General features: G+C 41.4%; 1 protein-coding gene and 1 long non-coding RNA gene across 3 annotated transcripts in view; one reads left to right on the plus strand and one right to left on the minus strand.

Moving 5' to 3' along the window:
• efna5b (ephrin-A5b) overlaps nucleotides 1-24456 on the plus strand; it is a 92836-nt gene that overhangs the window by 62576 nt on the left and 5804 nt on the right. Inside the window, exons 2-4 of one of the 2 annotated variants that reach the window (XM_038704036.1) lie at nucleotides 9188-9480; nucleotides 23555-23620; nucleotides 24007-24087. In XM_038704036.1, coding sequence (XP_038559964.1) covers nucleotides 9188-9480; nucleotides 23555-23620; nucleotides 24007-24087 — 440 coding nt within the window. The remainder of the gene's footprint in view (nucleotides 1-9187; nucleotides 9481-23554; nucleotides 23621-24006; nucleotides 24088-24456) is intronic. The other variant, XM_038704037.1, reaches the window with a different exon arrangement.
• LOC119891994 overlaps nucleotides 1-24456 on the minus strand; it is a 32189-nt gene that overhangs the window by 6371 nt on the left and 1362 nt on the right. The window contains exon 4 of the long non-coding RNA XR_005442500.1: nucleotides 19373-19445. This is a non-coding gene — a long non-coding RNA (uncharacterized LOC119891994). The remainder of the gene's footprint in view (nucleotides 1-19372; nucleotides 19446-24456) is intronic.

The following is a 24456-nucleotide window of genomic DNA, read 5'->3' on the forward strand; positions in this document are numbered from 1 at the left end:
TGGACGGGTGTATCAAATCCAGGACTTTCTCACAGGAGACTGGAGTTCGAGTCTGATGTGAAAGAAAGTCAAAGTTGACTTATTTAAATAACATTAAGTAGGTAATTTATGTCACATGAGTTTAGTCACTAAACTATAACCATGTTAACCATGTGTTTGGACTGGTTCTTTCCAACATTTCTATGTCACTTTGGGGAACAATCATTTATGTTGTTTTGGGACAACTGACAATTAACCTATTTTGTTGTTTAGATAGGAGGACATGTTGAATTGGAAAGTAGAGTGTTCACAAAAGCAGAGTAGTGTCCAGAGATCGGGAGGGAGGCCACAAAGCCAGGTTAGATGACCTGTCAACCCATTCAGAGCTACTTGCTTTTGTGTCAGTCTGAAAGGAGTGTCAAGTGTGTGTGCAGTAGGTTGAGGTCATCTTGTTTGATTGGAGTTCTTCAAAATTTAAAGGAGGCTCTGCTACATTTAGCTACAAATGTTCTAAGAAGTACATTGCTCTAAACCTACTAAGTGTGCTGTTGTGCATGTTTGCCCAGATGAAGGCCTACATGTCATTGAATACTTGCAGTGGATTTAATTATGCAGAGCCTTCTATTCTCCACATCAGAGATTTTGGCCTTCTTGCACTTGATGATTGATTTACTTAATTCTGCATACTGTTTACAGTGCAAACATGCAATGTTTGCTTGTATCCGTGTTTACACACGTTACCCCACCCATCAAAGTGTTTAGTTACGTCACTTATACTTATGTAAGCATTAATTGCTGCAGACACATGGCAACTTTTAGCAGCCATGTGGGTTGTTTGTGTTTATCTAACCTCCTGGAACCCATTCACAGCTAGCTGGCTACTCAGCTGAGTGCAGGTGATGGAGTAAACAACAGACCAAAATTTCAGCTCTGTCCCTATCTGTATAGGATGTCCTTCTCTCTCTCCCTCACACACACAGGAGGACATGTTACACGGCTCAGAGCCATTTCATTGCTGCTGTAATGTCTCAGCTGCCAAATACCATGTCACTATAAAACAATGACTTATGATTAATGGCAAACCTGTCTCCCACTCAATGATGTATAGCTATTAATTGACACTAACTGCCCATGTGTGACCGTGCATAAGCTCACATGCATCTCCGGGTGTGCACACACCCACTCTGGTCCTGGTAAACATGTCAGAGCGTACAGTATTTACAAAGGGATTGAAGTGGGTTTGGGGCAGCAATGATTCAGGAGAATGGCCCCAGGGTCTGACAGGATGTTGGGGGATGTGTCATTTTTCCTTGACTCCCTTGGTGACGAGCAGAGACATAAAGAAATCCTTTTACACACAGAGAGATATACACACTGGCCCACATACACACTCTCAGCCATTCACTCACATATATAGCCTACACACATCAGTGTTATACACCCATAAAAACGGTTGTTTGGCAGAGTAGTGAGTAGATGAGCTCAGAGGAAGTATCTGTCTGTCTTTTTTTCCCCCTCTGTTTTGGACTTGAGCTGCAGCATGTTAATGCAGACTACATCAAACACTCACTGGAGCCCTACATCTCGCTGTTTCACTCAGCTTTAAGGGCAGAACAAGAACTTGTCTGTCACTGCTCTTAATTCATTGTCTCCCTGGGGCAAAACGAGCGCTGACAGACATAAATGGCAGAAATGAATATCGTAAGATCACAGTCATGGGTGGCGGTGGTGGTGGCGGTGGAGGGATGGAGATGTAGGGAAAGAACGAAAGAGGAGAAATGTAGGAGAAAGGGTCAAGATGGGAGGGTGAATGAAACTACATGTGAGAAAGAGAGATGAAGGAATGCATGGGTACGTCCCTGTGTCCCTCACTGCTGACAGTCAGTATATTATACTGGGCTGACCACCTGCTCTGAGCCTGCAGTACACCGTCCATAAAGCTACAGCAGATGGACACAATAAAATGCACCGTGACCAGCAGCTATGCACTCATGTGTGTGTGTTTGTCCATTACAGCAGATATATGAAAATATGCCTACACTCACACACACCACAGCCCCCCACCATGTCCCGGCGGCAATGCCAGTAATATGTGATACTCTATAGGTCTGATGTCTTCGTGTCTTCTCCCCATGCCCTTCCACAGTGCTGTAAGCCTATCAGCCAGTTAGCCAGCAAGGAATGTGGCTGTCAACTCATATAACAAGCGATACTCACACATGTTCTTCCCCTGACTTCACCGCTCTCTCTGTCTCCTTAGCCATCTCTCTACCTCAGTGCTAGTATTTTGGGGGTTGCATTGCTTCTTCTCACAGTATCATGTTATTAACGTCTCAGAAGGTGTTACAACCAAATCAGAGTAGAGCAAGAACGTGAAACAAGATCCAAGATTTTAGAGGGTAACTCCGGGGTTTGTTACAGTTTGCCCCTGCCCCCGATCTAGGAACATGGCAGCAACTTTGCCACAACTAGGAAAACACAGAATGAATACTATAGGCAGATAATGCAGGTTTTTAACAAACTCCCAGATCAGCTTTTTTGGAAGAAAACAAGGGCGAACTATAAAATGATTACCCCACATGTCCATACAATCTACTTACTGGTTTAAATATAACTTACCGTTTTGCGCACACACACACACACACACACACACACACACACACACACACAGCTTGACTATACAAAACGGGATTATTACCAATATTTATATTGTATTGTAATAAACTGAAATGTATCCTTTAAATGTATCCTCTCTCCATTTTTTGACATGTGATCTCTTTGAGCAGTCTTTGAGCGCAGTTATAGCCAAAGTCGTTGTTGCTTTGTTTGTGCGATTGTTAGATTGTTAGAGAGAAAAAGTCTGTTGTGTATTATGAGCTGTAATATGAGAATCCCTGAAAGTGGTATTGTCATTTCTTGCCAGTCACTCAGACAAAAAGAAAAATGTCTTCCATCTCCAGGTCCCAAAGAAAAGAGAACTGCTGAAATGGCGGTCTGGTGAGGAATTTAATTTTACAGTCAAGATGATTGTGGAGTGGAAATATTGGATGCAGTTATCTGTTCCTCACCCTTCTTCTCGCTCTCCATTACGCCTTTGCCATCAGTAATTTCAAGGTGAATACCTCTCTGGATAGAAGGCCAAGACCTTTTCTGACTGCTGTTAAGAACAAGCATGATCAATTGCAACAGCCTCTCTCTATCTTTCAATTTGTTCTCTTCCTTTCTGCTCTCCTCTCTCTTTCCTCCTCAAACCCAAACCTATCATCTGTTATTAGACAACTGCACAAACTATAGTGAGATGTTTGCAATGTGCGTTTGTGGCGTATGTGTTGAATGGTCTTCAACTGGCCTTTGTACGTATGTGTGCTCAAGTCGGGGGTTCAGTCAGAGTTCATCTCGTCTTGGCTAAACGTATTTTCTCTCTGGACCAAAATCAAAAAATGATCTTTTAGTTTAGGAACATGCACACATATACACATATATACACACACACACACACACACACACACACATCCGCATAAGCATACACACGCTCAACAGAATATCACAGGTTTTGCCTTTTAAGGTCCCAGTGCATTTCTAGTTTCTAGGTTTCTGTGATTTGATTTATCAGGCAATGGAACACTGCCTGAGGATATTGAATTGAAAATATATCAGATATATGAATTTCAACAGGGAGAGGTGAAATAATGTAAAGAGATCTGATTTGGGGTCACAAGTGAGACTGGGCAGAGCGAGAAACTCAGGGAGGCGGAAAAATCAAGGAAGAGAAGGGGCATGAGCGAGAAAATACAGAGAGCAGAGGTAAAAAGAGGTACAGACAAACAAAGATGATCTTTTATACTCCGGTAGAGGGGGCTTTGCCTTTGTAATAATAACAGCTGTCAGCAGTGTGTAAGCACTACAGTCTTGTCAAAGTATCTGCATCTAAAGAACATGAAGCAGGATTGTTTCAGGCACTTCTTTTTTATATATAAAAAAGTTCACCCTCTTTACAGTATTTTGTCACATTCATTCATCAATTTTCCACCAAGTCAAAATGTTGTCACAACAGTTTTGCAGTGACACCAATGACAATCTCTCTAACAATATGTGTTGTGGAGAAAAAAAACATAGGAGATACAAGACAAGTATTGTGAGAAAAGTGAGTATCTCTTCCCATACATGGCAGGATTCACTCTCCGACTATCCTTCTGGGTCACACCTTTGAGAAGTGGTATATACAGCAAGGCACTATCACGGCAGCACTTGAAAAGTCCCTCTTTCTATTGAATCTCACTTATTCAACTGGTTAGATGACTTGGATTGCTCTCTGCCTCTTCCTGCCACTGAGCTCTTGGTCTCCTCCTTTTCTGTCTTTCTCTTTCACTCAGGTTAGCTATCTCTCCCTGTCCTTCTTGCTTTCTGTCTGCAGCCACTGGTGCACAGCTCAGAGAAGTGGCTGATGGGAGTTCATTGGGTACAGTGTGTGCGTGCGTGCAGGGCCCAAGCGTGTAAGTGGAGTTGTGTGTGTGTGTGTTTGTCTCCCTGTGAGTGTGTGTGTGTGTGTGTGTGTGCCTGGGTGTATGCACAGCAATGTCACTGGGCTGTGTAATTGAAATGGAAATGAGCCAATCAGTGACTGCAGTGGTGTGCCACCTTACCCTGCATTCACTTCACTGTTCCAGCTCTCCCAAACTCACTCTCTCTGTTTGTGACTGTGTGTGTGTGTGTGTTTATGTATGGGTTTGTGCTGACAATACTTGGCCCTTCAGTTTCAGCCCTGAGGGCCTGAGAAGGCGGTGTGAAAGTGTAATCAGTTGGTAATAAAGATCTCATCTCATTCTCTCTCACTCACTCAATGACTAACACACACATCTGCACCCACGCTCTGTGTCCAGCTGATTTCCCTGGCTTTGTGTTGTGACCCGAAGCTCACTGGGACAGCTGTGGCCTTACAAAGACACGTAATTATCACCATTTGACAATTAGCTACCCATCCAACTTTGCTCCTTAATTATCTATATTATTGCTAAAAGGCCGCCGCTGCCACTCTCTGCTGCTACTCTTGTCTCACAAGAACGGGGAAAAAATTGTTGCTCGTGATGTTGCCATTAGTATGTCATAAAGTAGGGAGTGGTGGCTGGGTGGAGCGTGTGCATGTGTGTGGCAATGGGGGAATTTCGACGGCAACTCAGCGCCAAGTCTGTCTGGACAATGTCTTATGTGAATTGTAACAGCTTTTAGCTCCATTCTCAGGAACATTAATGTAAGGAAACCTGTATGCTATTACTTTGAGGATTCTGGAGTGTGGCAACAAAATGTTATTATAACATAACTATTTAAAGCACCTATTAAATTGATTTTAAAATGCATTGTATATTGGGAAATTAAGTTAGCTTTTACTCTATTAACTTATGTGTCTGCCTATCATATGCAATTTCACAATTGATTTGAATTTTTAAACCTTTTATAATAACTTTGATTTAGAGACAATTCTCTTTCATTTTAAACAGTGTGTTACCTAAAAATTATATAGGTCCAACCCATAGAGCAGCACGTCACGTGTTGCACATTGCTACCACCTTCTTTTGTGTCAGTAACAGCAGGGGAGTCATTTATTTAGCATTTAAAGACAGAATTAACATGTAATTGCACTTTATAAGTGATCACTTTATTAATTGATTTTCCATATACTCTCAGAAAATCTATAATTATTATGGAAGCACACTTCTGACACACACATTTTCCCTGCAGCTTTAATTGACATTTTCATTTGTGCCCACTGGGTTAGTTGTTCCTCCAGTATATTTGCAATTACTCTCCTCTATTGACCCTGATGTTACTACATCTCTCCTGCCTATATTTCACTCTTTGCGATTCTAACAGAGCACAGCCTTGATTTGCATCCCATCGGTGCAACCTCTTGGTGCTTGTGTGTCCTACACGGAGGCTGAACAACACATGTCCATTTCGTGGTAAAGGATGTTTTCCCTCTTTCTGCTGAAAAGTGGGGACTGTTTATATAACAGCAGCAGCCGATTAAAGCTGCCATCGCTATAAACAAGACACCAGCCGCATCTAAAACTCCCACATTAGTCCCCTGATAACAGGGTTTTTATAAGGACAATAAACACAGCTTTCTACAAAACACAAGGAGTTTTCCGGGAGCCATTGTGATGATAATCCCGCACTGAATAGACAAAAACGTACAACTTTGGCTGCACATGCAGTCATGTCATGCACATACAGTTTAACTAGAATCTCCTTTAATGATAAATGCATGGTTGAATAACTTCTGCAAAGACTTGGATTCACTGGTAGCCCGGCAATACTAACTACATTATTCAGTCTTGCTGCCTCTGCTTTGTATTACCTCACCTTTTTTTGGAACCAGGTCCTTTCTCTCTCTCTTTCTCACCCTGTCTGTTTGTCACCCTCAGTCTCTTTCTCACTCTGTGCCATTAGCAGCTTCTGGCTGTCTCACTGCTGTTCCTTTGCCAGTGTGCCAGGGAGCTCACTGAACAGATAACACAAACCTAATGTATGTGCGTGGAGGTGTGTGCCGGGTGTGTGTTTGTGTGAGTGTGTAACATGTTACAAATGCCTGTCCTGTCCCTTTTTACGTGCTCACTCACCCAAACATCCTCTGCTTCATTTGCAGTCAGGGCCACAAGCCACTATTCTGACTGCTGAGGCAGGGAGAGAAGGGCAGCTGAAACATCATACACACACACACACACACACTCATTCTCATTCTTTCTCTCTCTCTCATACACACAAACACACACACACAGACGCTGGGACGAGAGCGGATGGGAGGATGTGACCATTAAGTCAGTGACATTTTAAAGCACTGAGGCTGATGCATGGCTCTTCCTGGACCTCCACAGACATGTTTTAAATGAGATGTTACAGATGAGCTACTCCATGCCTTGGCTGTAAACAGCCTCACATTGGTATTTACCCTACATGGGTAAACACAGAAAAGCAACATTTCATGCTAGCTCAAACTTATGCACACGTGCGCACACACACACACACACACACACACACCAGACCCACATAGCAGACCCACATGATCACAGTAATGAGAAATGGCTGTGGTTTGATTTGTCGCATGATTGTTACATTAATCAATTGATTATACCGACATGAATTAAGTGACAAGTGAAGGAGCCAAAACCAGATTTTTCTCAAATCGCTATTTGATCTTCAAAATAACTGGCCTGGTTTACACTGTTATTGTAATTCTGGGTAGTTTGTCTAGACATACTGCAGACTGAAGTAAATGCAGCCAAAGAGGACAAGCGTTTTCAGTGTATATACAGAGATTTGATCTTAGAAAATCCAGCCTTTAGATTCAGAATTCAAATATCACATTGGAATAACGAGCAAAGCTTGTTGTTCTGAATAGAGATAGCAAATAAGTGGGTGGAAAGAGAGCGACAAGGTGAAAAGGAGGATGAGAAAGAGAAAAGTACTGACATTTTTACACCATTGTGCAGCGTAGTATTTTCATCAGCATCTAAGATGTCTGAGGCATTTAATGCCAATCAAACAAAATAAAATTTTTTCCTCACTGGTATTTATGACCAACTGCAAAAAGCCTCCTTTGCCAAACATGTCGCTTCCTGTACAAATCTTTAAGACACAATGGGCATTTTGTGCATGAGAGCTGAAAAGTAAAGTAAATTTTTTTATATAGCCAAGTATCATAAATCTCTCTCTCTCAAATTTGCCTCCAGAGGCTTTACAATCTGCACAGCATACGTTGACACCCTCTATCCTTAGACCCTCGATTCAGATAAGGAAACCAATAGCTGCCGTGTGTACAGAATAGACCAACAGAGTAAAATTACAGTGTGGACAATCAGGATGACAATGACATTGTAATCATACATGAAGAATATGGAGCCCGGACGTCTACCATCTTCCAGGTGTCGCCAGATAGATAGGACCTGAGCCACACAAGCTCCTCTAAACCACGGAGGCTTGGAAAGAGTACACAAACTACACCAACACACAAGGCTGCATGGTGAGAGAAAAAGGTCACTATGCTGTGTGTGTACTGCTTCAGTATGTTAATCCTGAGGCTCCACAGTCCTCAGGATAAAATTATTTTAGCCTGTTATACGCTCTGCCCCTTGTGCTTTCTGGGGCTTGAGGAGCCCTTCTTATAGACAGCAGTGGCGGGTTTTCAATTAAAAGTTTTGTCGAAACTCTTGTCAGGTTGTGCTCTTATAACATTAAAGACTGGGTCTCAATTAAAAGCTCACACCACCTGGCTTCTGGGTAAAATGAGTCAGTGGTACCAGCTGTGTGTGTGTGTGATTGTGTCACTCTTACAGTGCTTCAAGTGTGTGCTAAATTGAGGGCATCCCTAGCAAGTTTACAGGTGTTCAGTGTTTTCTCTGTGACCCCAGGGTTAGGGTCATATCATCCTAGACCCAGCCAGAGACTCACAACACAGGAATTGCTGTCCAATTTTGGTAGCTGTGAAAATTGTACAGGAGAGAGACCTATTTTGTGGGCAACAGAGAAGGAATTACACACGTGTGTGTCTGTGTGTGTGTGTTTGTGACAGTGTATGGCCTTTTAATGAATCTGCCTGTATATGTTGAAGCCCTCTGACCCTGTGTGGCCTGTTCTAGATCATTGCAGCTGTAAAGATGCCTCACTGCACAGCCCTCAGAGACAGCCAGGCTCTGTATTTTTCCTATGCTGACATTTACTATCTGGTCCATCCTGTATCCTCATGATCATTTCTACTTTGCACACAGCCCGAGGTTGTCTGTCTGTAGACACTTGACTTGTTTTGAAGACCCAAAACTGTTTTCTTGTAAGCATATTTTCTCTGACTTGGATACTTCAGTTTGCTATCATTCGGAAGGCAGATGTGTGTACATGTGAGTAAATATCTGTTGCAATGATAGATTTACATTAACCAACCCGCCCAAATTTATTGAGGTCTGAAGATGAGAGCACTCGTGCTTATAAATTTCCACACAACAGTAAACGAGTGCAGAGAGATCCAACCTGCACTCTCTGCATATGTGCTGAATTAAAACCAACTTTTTTCCATATTAACTGAAGGAATGTACTAATATTATACTTAAGTAACGTTTTAAGTGCATACACATCATTTTACATCAAGTGGTCTGAACTTATGCCTATACTTCATGTAAATAGCAAGAAGTTAACCATTTGTTATTTGTTTTACAACCAGGTTCCATCGTGGGGACTACCACATCGACGTGTGCATAAACGACTACCTTGATGTCTACTGTCCTCACTACGAAGATGCGGTGCCTGAGGAGCGGACGGAGCGCTATGTCCTCTATATGGTTAACTACGATGGCTACAGCACGTGCGACCACACCGCCAAGGGCTTCAAACGCTGGGAGTGCAACAGGCCACACTCCCCGAACGGACCGCTCAAGTTTTCAGAGAAGTTCCAGCTCTTCACTCCCTTCTCCCTGGGCTTTGAGTTCAGACCGGGCAGAGAATACTACTACATCTGTGAGTCACGATGGCTTTGTATACAGCATACATACAGATGGGTTACAAGTAAGGTGTTGAACAGCTTCAGTGCTGCTTGGCATAGTTTCTCAAGGCGTCTGAAACTGGATGAATGGAACACCATTTTTCCTAAAGAGATTTCCTCATTTGGTGTTTTAACAATGGTTGGTTTAGCTGTCCATCACCATCATCATCATTAGTTTCTAACTTACCAATTCAGGACAAAAATGTATTATCATAGGATAAGGTTTATCACTCAGAATAGTGTTGTATTGATTGGCAGTGACCCTTCAATATAAAGCAGAGGTCACTAATAGGCGGACCGCGGTCCGGATCCGGACCCAGCCGCCGTCCTCTCCGGACCGCCGACCTACAGCCCATTTATTATTGAGACTTACTACCTGGTGACGGAGCGTTTCTATTTTAACCCGCGCAGCTTTTCTAGCATTTACTGTACTGGTTTAGAGGACCAGGAAACTCACAGACCAATCGCATGTGCTCCAATCGTCTCATGTGACACTGCTCAGCCAATCAAATCTGTGCATACCGCTTGCGAGTCGAGTCCGCGAGATTCACCAGAGACGTTTTGGAAACACACCCGAATTGAGGAGATGAAAGGGAAAAGAGATTTCACATGACTTTTAATCAAGAATGTACAGATTTTTACATGTACTTTCCTCCCACGGGCAGTTCAAAACCAGAATATCTCATAGATCTCCAATATGCTAGCTGGAGCTCACGTTTCTCACTGAACAACAGAAAGTAGGAAAGTGGTAGCTCTGTAAGAGGAAATGAAAGAGAAGAGGAGGCATTACAGCTGTTCATTTGTTATGATGTGTTGAGTGTTTATTATAAAATTGGTTAAGACTACACTTCATCACTTCAAGCTACACTTTTTATTACATTTTTTCTAAAAATTAGGCACTTTAGTTTACTTAAATTTAGAATTTATTATTTGAATAGTTATTATTTATTATCCCTCCAGTTTGATGTGAAAACTGACTGAAATATTATTTGATTTGACAGTCTGTTGTTGACTAAAAACATGTGTTGATACAACTATAGGTTATAGTACTGAATGATAACGCAAGTTCGTCGTTTTGATGTTCCGGACCTTTGCTTCAGGAAATTTTCTCTAACTAGACCTCTTTGAAATCTAATTGAATACCCCTGATATAAAGGGCCCCCTCTTATATCTGCATTTTTCATGTTTCTTCTGTCCTTTATATTTGCTTTTTCTTAAGTTTTCTTAAGCTGCACAAAAACCCACATGCATTCACAGAAAAATATGAAGCCAAATAACCTAACTTGACATGAATTACAAACCTAGATGGCCCTTTCCTGACCTAATGCTTTTCTTATAATACAACAGAGCATGAGACACACTCACACACATTACCCCTCACCCATGTTTTCACAACTTGAGCACAGAGCTTTAAGAGTGGCATTACAGTGATCCGAGCAGACGCTTTCATGCTCTGCTTTCAGCCAAGCTTTTCACACTGCTCTCATCACTCGTGGAAAACTCTTCCCTAAAATGGCAATGGAATTCATGGGGGAGTTAAATTGAGACAGTTTGAAAGTTATAGCTCACTTCCCCTGCCGCACACTACTGTATCCTTCAAAATGGAGTGCCCTCCTCTCTACATTTTGTTATGCTGCTATTCAGCTCGCGTTGGATGTCAAGTTGTCTGCTTCTTGGCATAGGAACTGAGCCTAACTGAGTTCATCTGAAGTTGAAGCCCCTGGGAAATTAGGTTTTATCAAAGCAAGGTGATAGAGTGGAATTGAGTTGAGTTTGTCCTCCCACCACAGACTATTCGCACATGGGAGACGGAGGAGTCACTGTCTGTGGGCGCAGTCATCGCCACTCGCTCAAAAGACATTTGTCACAGTGAGACGCTGAAATTACAAAATAGAAAGCACAGTTATGTTCTCATATGGGTGGCATTAGTGCAATATCATGCAGCGTGATGCATTATTGCTTCAGCTGTTGAAGGAAAAGTTTAAAGGTTTGTGCACTTTGCGAGCTAGTGTATGAGAAAAACTGTACACATTTCTTCCCAGCAAGGGGGTGTCATTTTGACAGCTAACACCCTACTGCTAAACGCAGTTGGTTATACTAGTATCTATTTATCTGTAAAATTTGGCCTGGTGTTAATGCAGCTCTAGGTGGCTGTCAAACCCCTGTGTCTATGTGTTGTTTCCTTTTCTCAGAGACAGTGTTGAAGAGTCAGGAGTGTAGCTGAGCCGAGCTCTCCATGCTGAGATCTGTTTTCTAAATTGGCACCTTTTTATGAAGCAGTTAACCTGACAGCCAGCCAAGACTTCTGTCCTTTATTCACTTCACGTGTTTCGCTCTCTCGCCCTGCCCCATAACACTTTGGAGATGAAGAAAAAAAAAAAACAGTGCCTCCCTAATGTTTGCTGTTGTTTCTGTGGTGAATAGGTGTTTTCTCTCTCAAGCTTGTCCACAAAACAAATAGCCTCAAATCTTTTCCAGAGGCCTTTCAGCAACCAGTTGTTTGGCCATTTGTCTGCTCAAAAGTAACCAGATTTGCCTTTGCTTTTATAGTCAATTTGCATTGACAGTCATACTAAATGAGACGAGGGGAAAATGGAAGTCTCGGAAGTTAGGAGCACAGATGGGGGTTAGCGAAGGGTTATACAATTCATCCACTCCCTCAAGTCTCCATTTCTAACATCCCCCCCCCCCCATTTCTGTTGAGAGATGCTTGTCCTAAGGGCTGGATTAAATTACACTGCGACCGACAGGGCTTCCATGGAACACATCCATTCTGCTGTAGCACGCCATATTGGTTTAGTGGCCCGCGGCTTCATTGGCTATTGAATGATTCTAGCGTATAGCCTCTCTGGCTACTGTGGCGGATATTAAAGTCATCTACCATGAAGTCGTCCGACATGTGATTTCCCACTGCCAATGTGTCCAGCCTGGATGTCCATAAGTAGCAGCGAAGATGGCTGCTGGACTGGACAGTTCTATCATCATCACTACCACCACCACCACCATGAGGGAGTCTTCCTCATCAACTAGTAGTAGAAACATGTAAGACCTTTCAAGTTGCATTGGGTTACATCATTTTTATTCTCCTTTAATCTTAAGAATTCAGTGATAAATACAACTTTTTAACTGAGCATTAAGTAAACAGGCTGCAAAATTAAATCACAACAGGGAATTTTTCAAAAGAGTATAACCTAATTACTGTAATTTTCTAAGGGATTACATTTTGGCTTAACATACTATTAATATAAATATTCAGCAGCCAAGATTGTGAAAAACTTTAGCTCAGACTTGATCATCTTTTATCTTTAATCTTTTTTAAAGAGCAATACTGAAAACCACATAACAACAGAAGCAGGTCTGTTTGGCACCAATTGCAACAATCTATGGCATTTAAGTTGTAAGGGGTAAACTTTTCAGGCATAAGTTCCATTTCCTTGGTGTACTGTATGCTTACATGCACAGTTAATTTACTTAACAACACCGACCTAGGTCCAACTGCTACAAGTTTTGTGACCTGTTGCAGTCTGTAGTCTCACTAAAACTTTCCTTTTGTGTCTCTATTAAGTGGTAAAGTGATTGGACTGAGTCATCACTAGGCATATAATAATATTCAGCTTATTAAGTTCTTTTGACTAATGTGTTAACAAAACGTTTCGTAACATTGCTTACATAATGCAGCAGAAACAGAGCAACATGGCCATCCCACGTGAGTCCATTTTCCTGCTACCAATATTTGCTCACATCATTTTGGCCTTCATTTGGTTTGTCAATTACGTGGCACAATATCCAATGATACACACTAATAAATATATATGTGTATATATAAAGAACTATATCTATATAAAGTTATTATGTATAAAGTTTGCATGATACTCTTAAGCAGTGGTGTGGTGATGGGAAATGGTAAACAGCCCCTTTAAGACAAGATGCATGATGTCAATCATTTGTCCTAGTGAAGTGTTCTTGAGGAACATGCTGCCTCTTTAAGGACTGTCACTTTCAGATGACTCGACTGATATTCAGATAATGTCCAGTGTGGAGAGAAACAGTGTTACAGATTCTGGGTTACCTCAGTCAGAAGTTACAATATACAGTCAGACCCAAGATAGAAAACACGTCTGTTCCCAGAAACAAAGCTGGAAAGGCCTGAATTCATGTTGTTTCTGTAGCAAAGAAAGCATTGGGCAGGTGAGTTGTTTGTTTTAACAATATTTAGTGTAGTCCTTTTCTCCTGGTCTGCCATGAAGAACTCATTCTTCCTGCTGGAATCTTTTCAGTGGTATAGTGCCTGCAGTTTGTCAGTGTCTGATAACACCACACTTAATGCTTAATGAAGTGAAGGCACTGTGTAGCTCTTTTTAATGATAATCATTATGTTATGTGTCCAGGTTTATTTCTGAGATGTAGAAGCTTATTGAACTATGAAACAGATATTTAACTTCAGACTGTTATTGTGATAACACATTGCCATCTACCTTGCAACGATATCCAGTCTCATTATTGTCGCCAACGAGAATAAAGATGGTTGTCAGGTTTGAAGCCATCAGTGAGTACTGCTGTGCAGCCATGAGTAAACACTGATTAAGCTCTAGGCTCAGGCTAGATATTTTTAGGGACACTATTCAGCATTGGTTCTTCTAACATCTTCAGGTCCACTCTTGACTTGAAGCATCACTACATAGATGTCAGTTTTCACACGCTTGTAAACACTATGTTGACTCAAGTTAGCAACCAATGTTCATGACGTCTCCTACTTGAAATTGCCACATAAACTAGCCTTGGAAGGCTTATAGAAACCAAGATATCACCTTTGAATGTACTGAAATGAGAGTATTTCAGGTTGTGCACCAGAGGAGTGATATTAAACTGAGTTTACCCAATTTTCCACTGGACATTACACCACAAATAGTACCTACAACTATTGTCAACATAGCAAATACATTTCTACTGTATAAGGTATGACGATATCTGCAGCTCAGCACAAAATCAGTGGTCAGACTTTGCCCTTGTATCCAATTTGCCTACATTGTGTGAATCCGTAGTGTAGCATATCTAACAGAGAAAATCGTATGCACCATTACTCACTGAAGCTGGACACCTGCACTAAACAGAAACTTCAGTGTGTCCTGAGGAAGAGGTCACTACCCATGAGCACATGAGGCAGAGGTTGCAGTTGTTAACTGTGAATGGGCTCATGCAGTTGAGATGTAGCAGTATATCATAAAGGGGAAATCATGAAATGCATTATTTCTTTGGTTTTATAGCATTGCTGCAGAAGTAGTCTTAAGATAAAATATTCATTTACAGTCAATATTTCACTGATTACTCTAGTATTTATTTAGAGTAACCAATGTTTAACAACATGCAGAGCAGTAGAGACCTTATATATAAACAGTGCTCATACATACAGTATCAGAATATTAATCTTTTCCTCATCTCTAATAACATTCTGTAGCCAAATGACCTGAGGGAATGGGGGATGAAAAATCGGCCCTCAGTGATGTGATTGATTAGCTTTCTTGTTTGTAGATGAAAATTAAGCTGTCACATCATATCCCTGCAGAGAAAATGCCCGTTAATGGTGTTTTCGCCCTATGAGTTTGTTGCGGGTCGAGGGCTGATTTGTTGCATCTCTGATAAAATTAGAGAGAGGAGACAGGGTTCTGCTGTCATCTGCTTCAACAACAGAAACAGCTTAATCAACGCTAGCAGGACGGAGGGAGTTTACTCAAATGGAGGTCATAATTCTTCATTTTTGTTAGTGTCAGCCTCTTCTCTCTGTCTGAGGCAGGTAATTGAAGACATGACAAAAGCTGGAGTCAGTCAGGAGCCTGATCCTTTTGTAAACACCACCCAGCTGTGTTTTCTCAACACAAGACAGGGCCGGGAGATTAAAAAAAATTAACAGAGGAATACATTAAAGACGTAAAATTGACCAGTCCCAGGGAGACACAGAGAGTAATCCAACGGCCACATATGCAATCAATTCAGCAAAATGTAGCATTAGCAGTGAGTTACAGCTCAAAAGTGTCTGCCTCTGTGACAGACGGAACAGGATAAGCGGACAGTTGAGAGCAATTCTCAGGTCAGAGTTCGCAGTGCATTCATGGTTTAAGTGAAACCCATCTCACAGAATGCTGATGTGAGCACGTTTTTTTTAATATGGACACAATCCACAATCTTGTATTTGAGTGATTTTAATCTGAAAAGGGCAGAAATCCAATATCGGTGGCAGCTCACTGCAAGAGATGAGTGAGCCGAGTTATCGTGTTTTTAGGCGTGTAAGATGTGTGGCAAATAGGAAACCACTCGGTGTGATCATGCAGTGGCAGATTGTCGGCAGAAAAGATTTCACCTATGTGTACTGCTACTGCTTCGCACGGAAAACACAATCAATAACCCCCTTTGCGCCACACTTGTGGATGGAGTTATTTTATAGCTATTTCTGGGTTTGACACTGCGAGAAAGAGGGATATTACAGAAACACAGAAAATATGTGGCTGATATCAAATGCAACACTTGCTAAATGGCCAACATAACCCAGAGGGTGGGCGATGATTCTACCCATGTTAAATTACAAAATGAAAAAACATTTGGTGAGGCTTCAATCAATGATCATAAATACCAAGCTAACACGCAAGAAAACCTTTTGATATTCATAAGGTCTTATTCAACTTTACTGGACTGCAACATGCACACAAAGCTCAGACAGATTCTCCAAGACATGGACTAAAGCCGTCTGATTGATCATAAATCCTGTGATGTGCCATGCTCCTTCAAGCCTGTCCCGAGAGGAGAAAGGAGAAGAGATCGTAGAGTATGCAGCAGGAGTAGGAAAATGGCATTAATAGACATATGAACAAAAGGACACTTTTGCACATGCTCATGTGCTGCAGTGTGTGTGCGCGTTCCGGCGTTTGATCCACATTCATAAACCTGTGGACACTTATTTTCATTTCCCTGAGGAAATTCAGGAGAATCCAACACGATCCACAATCCACACGTTTACTGACGGCTTTTTCAGAGGTGTGTCAAGCAAGCCAGAGACTCTTTTGAATGTCCTTCAGAACTCTTCAAAGTAAAAGCTCTTAATTAACTCGACATGAAGCATTGCTGCAAAAGACGTTCTCATGCTTTTATTTTAGAGGCACAATCACTTAACAGGAAGTGATTGTGTAACTGTAGCTGTCATGACTGAGATCTATTTCAGCACCAGCCATTATCAATTTATTTAGCTTATTTTTTATTTTTCTGCTATCAAAGCATTCTGGCCCCGGGCCAGATATTATTGCTGGTGGGCCGGTTCTGGCCCGCAGGCCACCTATTGCCGACCACTGGTGTATGCTGTCTGTGTTTTGTTAGAGCTATGGGAGATCTGCTAATAATGATAAAGAGCTGGTGCTGTTCCATTGGTGGTACAAGGAGGGACCCTGCATATGGACCATCATAACTCAGCCCTTTCATTCGTTCACATGAAAAATCAACGTGTCATCAGCATTCAGAAATGATCCGACAACATGGAGTTATATGACAGAAAGCTACACACACACACACACACACACAAACTCTCGCATGGATACTCATCTCCTCATGTACAATATGCACACGCATGCATGAAAAGACGCACATAAAAGCTGCACAGATGCACACTGCTTTGAATGCATCATTATAATCCTGATACATGGATAGACATTCCACCACCTCAGTCTCCCATGGTTACATCATTTCTTATCTCCCCTTTTCATCTCATCTTCCTGTGGATTTAAGGACAGCACTACCCACAGTAACTAACTCCCCTCTCTTTACAGACTGGTGACAAATTAAAGGAAAACCAGAATAAAGCACAACAAATGCAGGTGCTTCCATAGAGAGCACAAGGGAGTCACCGGATGGTTAGTTGATTATGAAAATGATGTGAATCATATTATGCAAAGGCCTTAACAGTCACATGACTTCAACACAATTGAACATGTATGAGAGGTTTTGGATCACACTCTTCACATCTACTATCAAAACACCAAATGAGGGAATATCATTTGGAAGAGTGTTTTTCAATCCCACTAGAAGTAGAATCTATGCCAAGCTGCACTGAAGCTATTCTGGCAGCTTGTGGTGGCCTAACACCTCACTAAGACACTTCATTTTCAAATTTCTTAAATGTGTCACCCAATATGCACATCAAACACATTAGAAAATGCTACAAAATCAGTTTGGTCTACAGACTCTTGAGAAGATCCAACAACATAAGAATAAACTGTTAAAGGCCTGGCCGTGACTGGACTCCATGACATTGGCGTTCAAGAGTCCCCTTTTAAAAATAAACTGAAAACAGTCAACCAGCGAGCCAGCCCATTGGCCAGACTTTGCTAATAATAGACCGTGAGCTAAGTCATGGCCCACTTGTTGACAGCCCAGAGAAAGCAAGGCGAGGCAGAAAAGTCTCTAATCAAGTTATTTGAGTTTGACCGCCAATAAAGTAGTCATCACTTTGTCTGCAGAAAAACAGAAAGGCTGTGAAAAGCCAAGAGATCAGAGGAAAAGTAGGGCAGACGAGGGTTGTGATTCAGAGGGCACGAGGTTCCTCTCAGCCTAATATGACTCATGCATCTAACAACCGTCTTCAGGAGCTGATTAAGATTCACTTTCACAAAGACAAGGGCATTTCCTCCTTGTCCATTAAACCATTAACACATATATTATTAACCCAGTGCATTAGTCATTATGTTTAATTGGTTATTGTTAATTTACTTGTTCTTCATTCTGTCTATTGCAATACACACATTTGCGCACGCACACCTCCACACACATCTGGTTTATTCAGAGGGTGGATGCCATAACAATAATATTATGATTCTATGGGCTACACTAAGTGCAGTAATGAAACATTATTATGTACAGTGATTTATTATTCTGTGGCAGCTTTAAAAAGCTGAACCCTCCCTCCCTTAGATTAATAAATCATCACATTCATTGTAATTTGAGTTAGAAGACATGAATGAGTTGATGAAATTTAAGGGTTTTTCAGACTTTCAATCACTCACTTTTCATTTTCCAGAAGACAGAGTAATTTGTTAGATTATCATTTTGTGATCTTTCACAAAATAATGATGCTTATTGTACATTCCCATAATAGCGAAGGGAAATAATTGTGTCCCCACACTACTGCATTGACATACATCAGTGTGAGGAAGCTAGTGCAATGTTTAATTGGGCATTATCGATTTTAACTCACTTACCCCTCTCAACTTATTGCTCTCACCCCCTCTCCCCTTCTTTCTCTCACTCTTCTCCTCATTGCTTGTGACCTCTCAACCTCGGCGCCAAGTGGCATGAGGAATGACTGCAGTTCAGGTTTGGCGTAAGTTGAAAGATGCACGGAGAGAGCAAAAGGCCAGCTATCACCGGGGGGGTGGGAGTTTATGTTCCCTCGGCTGCCTGAATCCAAGTCCTCCTCTTTCACCACTTCTGGCATCCCCCATCATTCCCTCCTATTGTGCGTTCGCTGTAGTAGCATCTGGTTAATGGGCCTCTTCAGTGGATGGTCTCTTCCATCTTCTTACACGCACACATTTTGTGTAGACATACAGACACACATGCAGTCCAGATAGTTTCTATGTGCTGCTCTGTAGTTTTGAATCTTTTTATTATATTTGCCCTCCTCTTTTGAAGATGTCTTAGTAGAAATGTATGCTGCTTTGTAACTGGTTGAATGTGGTGAAGGACATGCTGTACGCATGTACAACATTTTATACTATTGTAGGCACTGAATAGATTATTTTGGACCTTGCAACAGTTTATATTACCTATTTAAGAGGCCATATAAATACTCACTCACTCACTCTCTCTCTTACCCTCTCTGAAACTTACATTAGTCTCTTGAACTCAAGGTTTTCTTCCACATAGTTCATCATCTGTCCTCCTCATTGTCTGATTCCACACCCTGAAACCGAAGGACAAACGTTAATGAATCCCAGCAGTGATTTCTGTACACGGAATAGAAGAAATGTATTCTGGCTGCGAACTGTCTAATTAGCTAGATGGAGACGTGGGCAGAAGACGACACAAAGGTTCTAGAAAGTAGCGCTGCATGTATTTGTGTGTTTTTGTCTACGTGTGTCCTCTCTCTTGGACACCGGTTTATGTAAAATCAGACTCTTGGACCTAAACTCTGACTAGGTTTGTACAATGTAATCCACACAAGCAATCTCAGTGAATGAAAGACAAGACTCGCTGCCTTTTTTTTTCCAGAGAGCTGGCAGAATTAGCAAGCTATGAATGCTCAGTGCTGGACACAACATTACAGGGCTTTCTGTTTAACCCGTCCCATTCTGACAAATAAGCAGGGATCAAAGGATTAGAGCACCATTATTAAAGCCAGCTGGAGACCTGAAGCACACTAGAGGCACGCTAACATGATGTTATTAATGTTACAAGTTTACATGATGGTGTCTACGCAAGGCTCGGCTTTTCTTTGCTAATAAAATACAGTTTTATATTAAATGTCAACAGTTGGTTATCACAGTATGTTTAGATTTGTGGACATTTGGGACACATTGGATTGCTTACCGATGTCGTAGAGAACCACTTCAAACAAGATAATCTTAAACAGCTGTCAAAGTATTTATCAAAGGAGGGGAAATTGAAACTTTCACTCTACAAATGATTTTAAACCATTTGTGCCATACTGCTAATCTGCAATTTGCATTAAGCCTTGTGGTTGTGTTGATATTGCAAATGTCCACTTCCTGGAAATGTTCACTGGCAATGAGAAGACCCTGACGACACCTGTTTTAATGTTAAAAAATAATAATAAACAAAGCCTGTTATGGCAGTTTGACTCACCCAGCTGAGCCATGGATAAGAAATTGATATCCTGCAATTACATTATCTACTGTATTAAGTCCACGTAAACGTTACTCGTTGCTTCCTATCACTGCAGACACATGGTTATATGTCCTCGTGTCTGGAACGTGCTGTTGAATCTTTCATTGAAAGGCAAAGGAAATGTGTTTTCCAGATAACATTACAGTTGCAATAAAGCTTGGCTTGGGCTGTGATTGAAACAATACTGCGCCTAAGCTGCATTGAGCCCACCTGTTTGTTCTTCCGTAATTGGATTCTGCTTCATTCCATTTGCCTTAATGCTGATGCATAATGCAGTGTACTGAGGGGACCAGCCATTACCCGCCAGGGGACAAGGCTTGGAGGAGTAACCTGACCCCCCCCCCCCCCCCGTCTCTGGGACATCTTTTAAGGGCCTCTGTCCTTCAAAGCGGCCACTTGCTCAGGCCGGATGGATTGATGGTTGAGGCTGTGGGCCCTGATGGGAACCAGAATAGCAGGTGTTGATGTTACGGCCTACAAGAACAATAAGCTGGCCCTCAGCAGCATGTTAATCCAAAATAAACAGGCGCTGGCGCGGACAGTTTGGGCCCGGATGGAGGGATCCTCATCACACACAGAGAATTAGGAGCTGCTACCAAGAAAGGAATGCAGAGCCAAAGCCTAATCTTTCCTTTGTAGTCAAGAATGTACAGTCCGGCAACACATCTTAGTCATCTGCTGCATATCAACACAATGGTCACATCCTAGCTCAGACTTTTGTCACATTAGCAGAGCAACGTCAACATTGGCTGGTCATTGTCATTTACTTTATAAGAAACATAGAAATGAGACGCTTTAGCTTTAATAATGAATTCCACTGAAACTATGTAATTGTTGAAAGCCACTTGGATCACCGCAGTCATGATATCTGTTCACTCTTGCACCTGATGGCCACGATTCTCCTTGTGTAAGTAGGTAGATAGCATGTAGTGGCCAAATTTATATACATCACAACAGCTTCACAAACTGTCATCATGACAGAGACTCCCACATGCCTTTTGCCATTTTCATCACGGCCATACGTCTCTCATGATCAGCTGCCTTTGCTAAGTGGCTGGTGTCGATGGCTGTGACTCAGCTCTGCCCACAACAATGATGAAGATAAGACATCTGGAGAGATGGTGTCTTTATGTGTGCGCGTATGTGTGTGCTGGCTGTGTGTGTGCACACATTGAAAATGGGAGCATAAAGTAGTGGTGGAAAAGAGAAGTGGAGCAATAAGAAGAGTGACATAAATTGTGTGGGTACTGGTGTGTATATATGACTGAGTGGGTGAGCGCCGGTGGTCAAGGTTCATTAGCGTGTCATCGGCTGCCTCCACAGCGAAATAATAAGGCTCTCTCTCTCTTCCCTCCACTTTTGTCCTCTTCTGCATCTGCTGAATATGAACAGAGGTGTGAAAAAAAGGCAACTGATCTCATGCCACCTCTCTTGCACACTGACACATGACTAAGAAACAGATAACAGCTGATGGAGCGACAACATTAAAATGGTAACAGCAAGGCCGAGAGAGAGAGCAAGAGCGACAGCGAGAGAGAGAGAGCGCGCTTGATGAGCTGTAGAGAAGGCTTCGCAAAATGAAGGTGATTGAAAGAGTATGCAATATGCATTTGATTAAAAAAAAAACTGGCATCTGGATCTCTACTATAAATCAGGAGTAGAGAGCATAGAAAATTGAAGAAAGGAATAGATTTCCCTCTCTAATTCTTTTCCATAGGTATTAGTCAATCATTCTTTAATGAACACATCCCTGGCTAAAGAGACAGCTCACTGATTTTTTTTTGCAACCTAAACATGAAAAAATGCTGGAACATCAATTGCAGCCATGTGTATACAGACATTTTTGAAAAATGTAAAACATTCTGCAAATTGAGAGAATCAGAGAATTGTAAAAATGATTTAAGATGATGTACTATAACATCAAGACAGTATAAGACACTATAACATCTGTTTCTTGCATGCATGTGTACGTGCCCACATTCATGGGTGTATGTGCTGCAAATATGGCAGGTCAGTTGAGCTTTGATGAATGGATATGGCCACACTGACAGACGAGAAGAGAGGGTGACACAGCTGGGAGAGAGGGAAGGGAAGGGAGGGGTTAGGTAAAGGTTCACTAGAGAGGAGTTGACAGATCCCAAATGGTAGCCTTTGGAAATGCTTGGCTTCATTGCATCAGCTGTGGAATGATCCACAGAGGACATAAAATGATGCCCGAAAGTCATCTTAACGGACAATATGGTCTCTCTGGAGCTGAAAGGGATAGTAATGAAAACTAGTTTTTAATAAATTGCATTATTTTATGACAAAAACCTGCAATATTCTCCATTTGATGAGAGGTCCTGACACATGACAACAGCATATATTTTTAAATTACTGTACGTTCTGCTACCATGATAGATGCAAGCAGTGCGGACCCACCACGCTCCAACTGACATGTGTTTGACCCTTATCCTCGTCTACAGGAGACAGCACCTGGTGCCTCACCACAACACCATTAGCGGTCAACCGCACACACACGCGCGCGCTCTCCACATGAGATATTTTTAGGGGATGTGCTACAACCACTATGGTAGCTAACGCTCAGAGATGCACACCCCATGGGCTTGACAGGAAGGGATCCATTTCCTGACAGCAACCGCAAACCATCATCCACACATACCTCTGTGTGTGAACTTTGGGTCCCTCGAAGAGTGTCGAGGTTGAGGAAAATACAAATGTATACATATAAAATATTAGAACAACATGATAGGCTTCCAGTTTGGAGTGTTTAAAAAAAAAAAAAAGTCCAAATAATGTTAATTTCTTGATCCTCACTAAGCTGCTGCCATCCGTAAAATCTAAAATGCTACAATTAAAGTGTGAGTAAAGCACTCCACTTTCCCTAGAGATTTTCCTAGCACATCTGTAAATACTTTCTGGCTATAATTTCACAAGAGCCATGACTAAACCCCCCAAAATCCACTTAAGAGTCAACATTAACTATCTGAACGTTTATTTTGAATAAACTACAGTTTTAACTGTTGTCTACGGGGAATTTATGCAGGTCTTTATATGAAGGAAAAGTAGTCGGAAACAAAGTTTTTGATTGTTTAGTGCACATGTGATACTACATATTGTATTAAATTAACACCCTCTTTACCTATGTCTGTACTTCTTTTTCAGCCTCCACCATTGCTGAGAATGGGAGGAAAACATGCCTGAAGCTTAAAGTTTTCGTCCGACCATCAAGTAAGTGTTTGCATGCAACATAAGGCTTTGTAATAGAGCTCGTTGAAGTATACATTTGGATTAAAAATCAAAATAGTTTATGTCTACTTCTCTGGTTACCTCACTTCCTCCTCGATTACCTTTTGTTCACTGTCCAACATACCCCCTTCCATTTATCACAAAACTGCTTTACTTGCTAAGAAAATGTTTTGTTTGAAAACATGGAAAGGATGATAGATGATCCCATCAAATGAAATCCAGGTCACTTCATACCTCATCTGAATGTTGCCATGAGCTTTGTTGCTTGGGATGTTTAATTTCAGGGCTGAGAGGGGGGCTTCAAATGTCACTAACCTATTTGGCATATACCTCTAATGATCTCTCATTCTCCCTATTTTCTGTTATAGACAGCTGTGTGAAAACTATAGGCGTACATGACCGCGTTTTTGATGTAAACGACAAAGTAGACAATACATTAGAACCACGAGGTTAGTATGGCTTCCTGCTTTTTTGATTGTCTTCAGTATGACCTCCATACATCTGTACATGTCTCTTGTTGTGTGCCTCTTTCCTTTTATGCTGTTTGTCCGGAAGCTGATCTGTCTTTCCATATCCCTGCCTGATGCTTCTCTTAAACTGATTACCAAAGCTGTGTCATACTACTGTTGCTAGAATATTATATTGATGGGCTATATTGCATGTTTTATATATATATATATATATCTATATATATATATATATATATATATCTATATCTATCTATCTATCTATCTATCTATCTATCTATCTATCTATCTATCTATCTATCTATCTATCTATATATATATATATATATATATATATATATATATATATAT

The sequence above is a fragment of the Micropterus salmoides genome, unplaced genomic scaffold, assembly GCF_014851395.1.
Source record: "Micropterus salmoides isolate LMB-PRFRI ecotype aquatic unplaced genomic scaffold, ASM1485139v1 Ms_hic_scaffold_7, whole genome shotgun sequence".
NCBI classification, from domain to species: domain Eukaryota; kingdom Metazoa; phylum Chordata; class Actinopteri; order Centrarchiformes; family Centrarchidae; genus Micropterus; species Micropterus salmoides.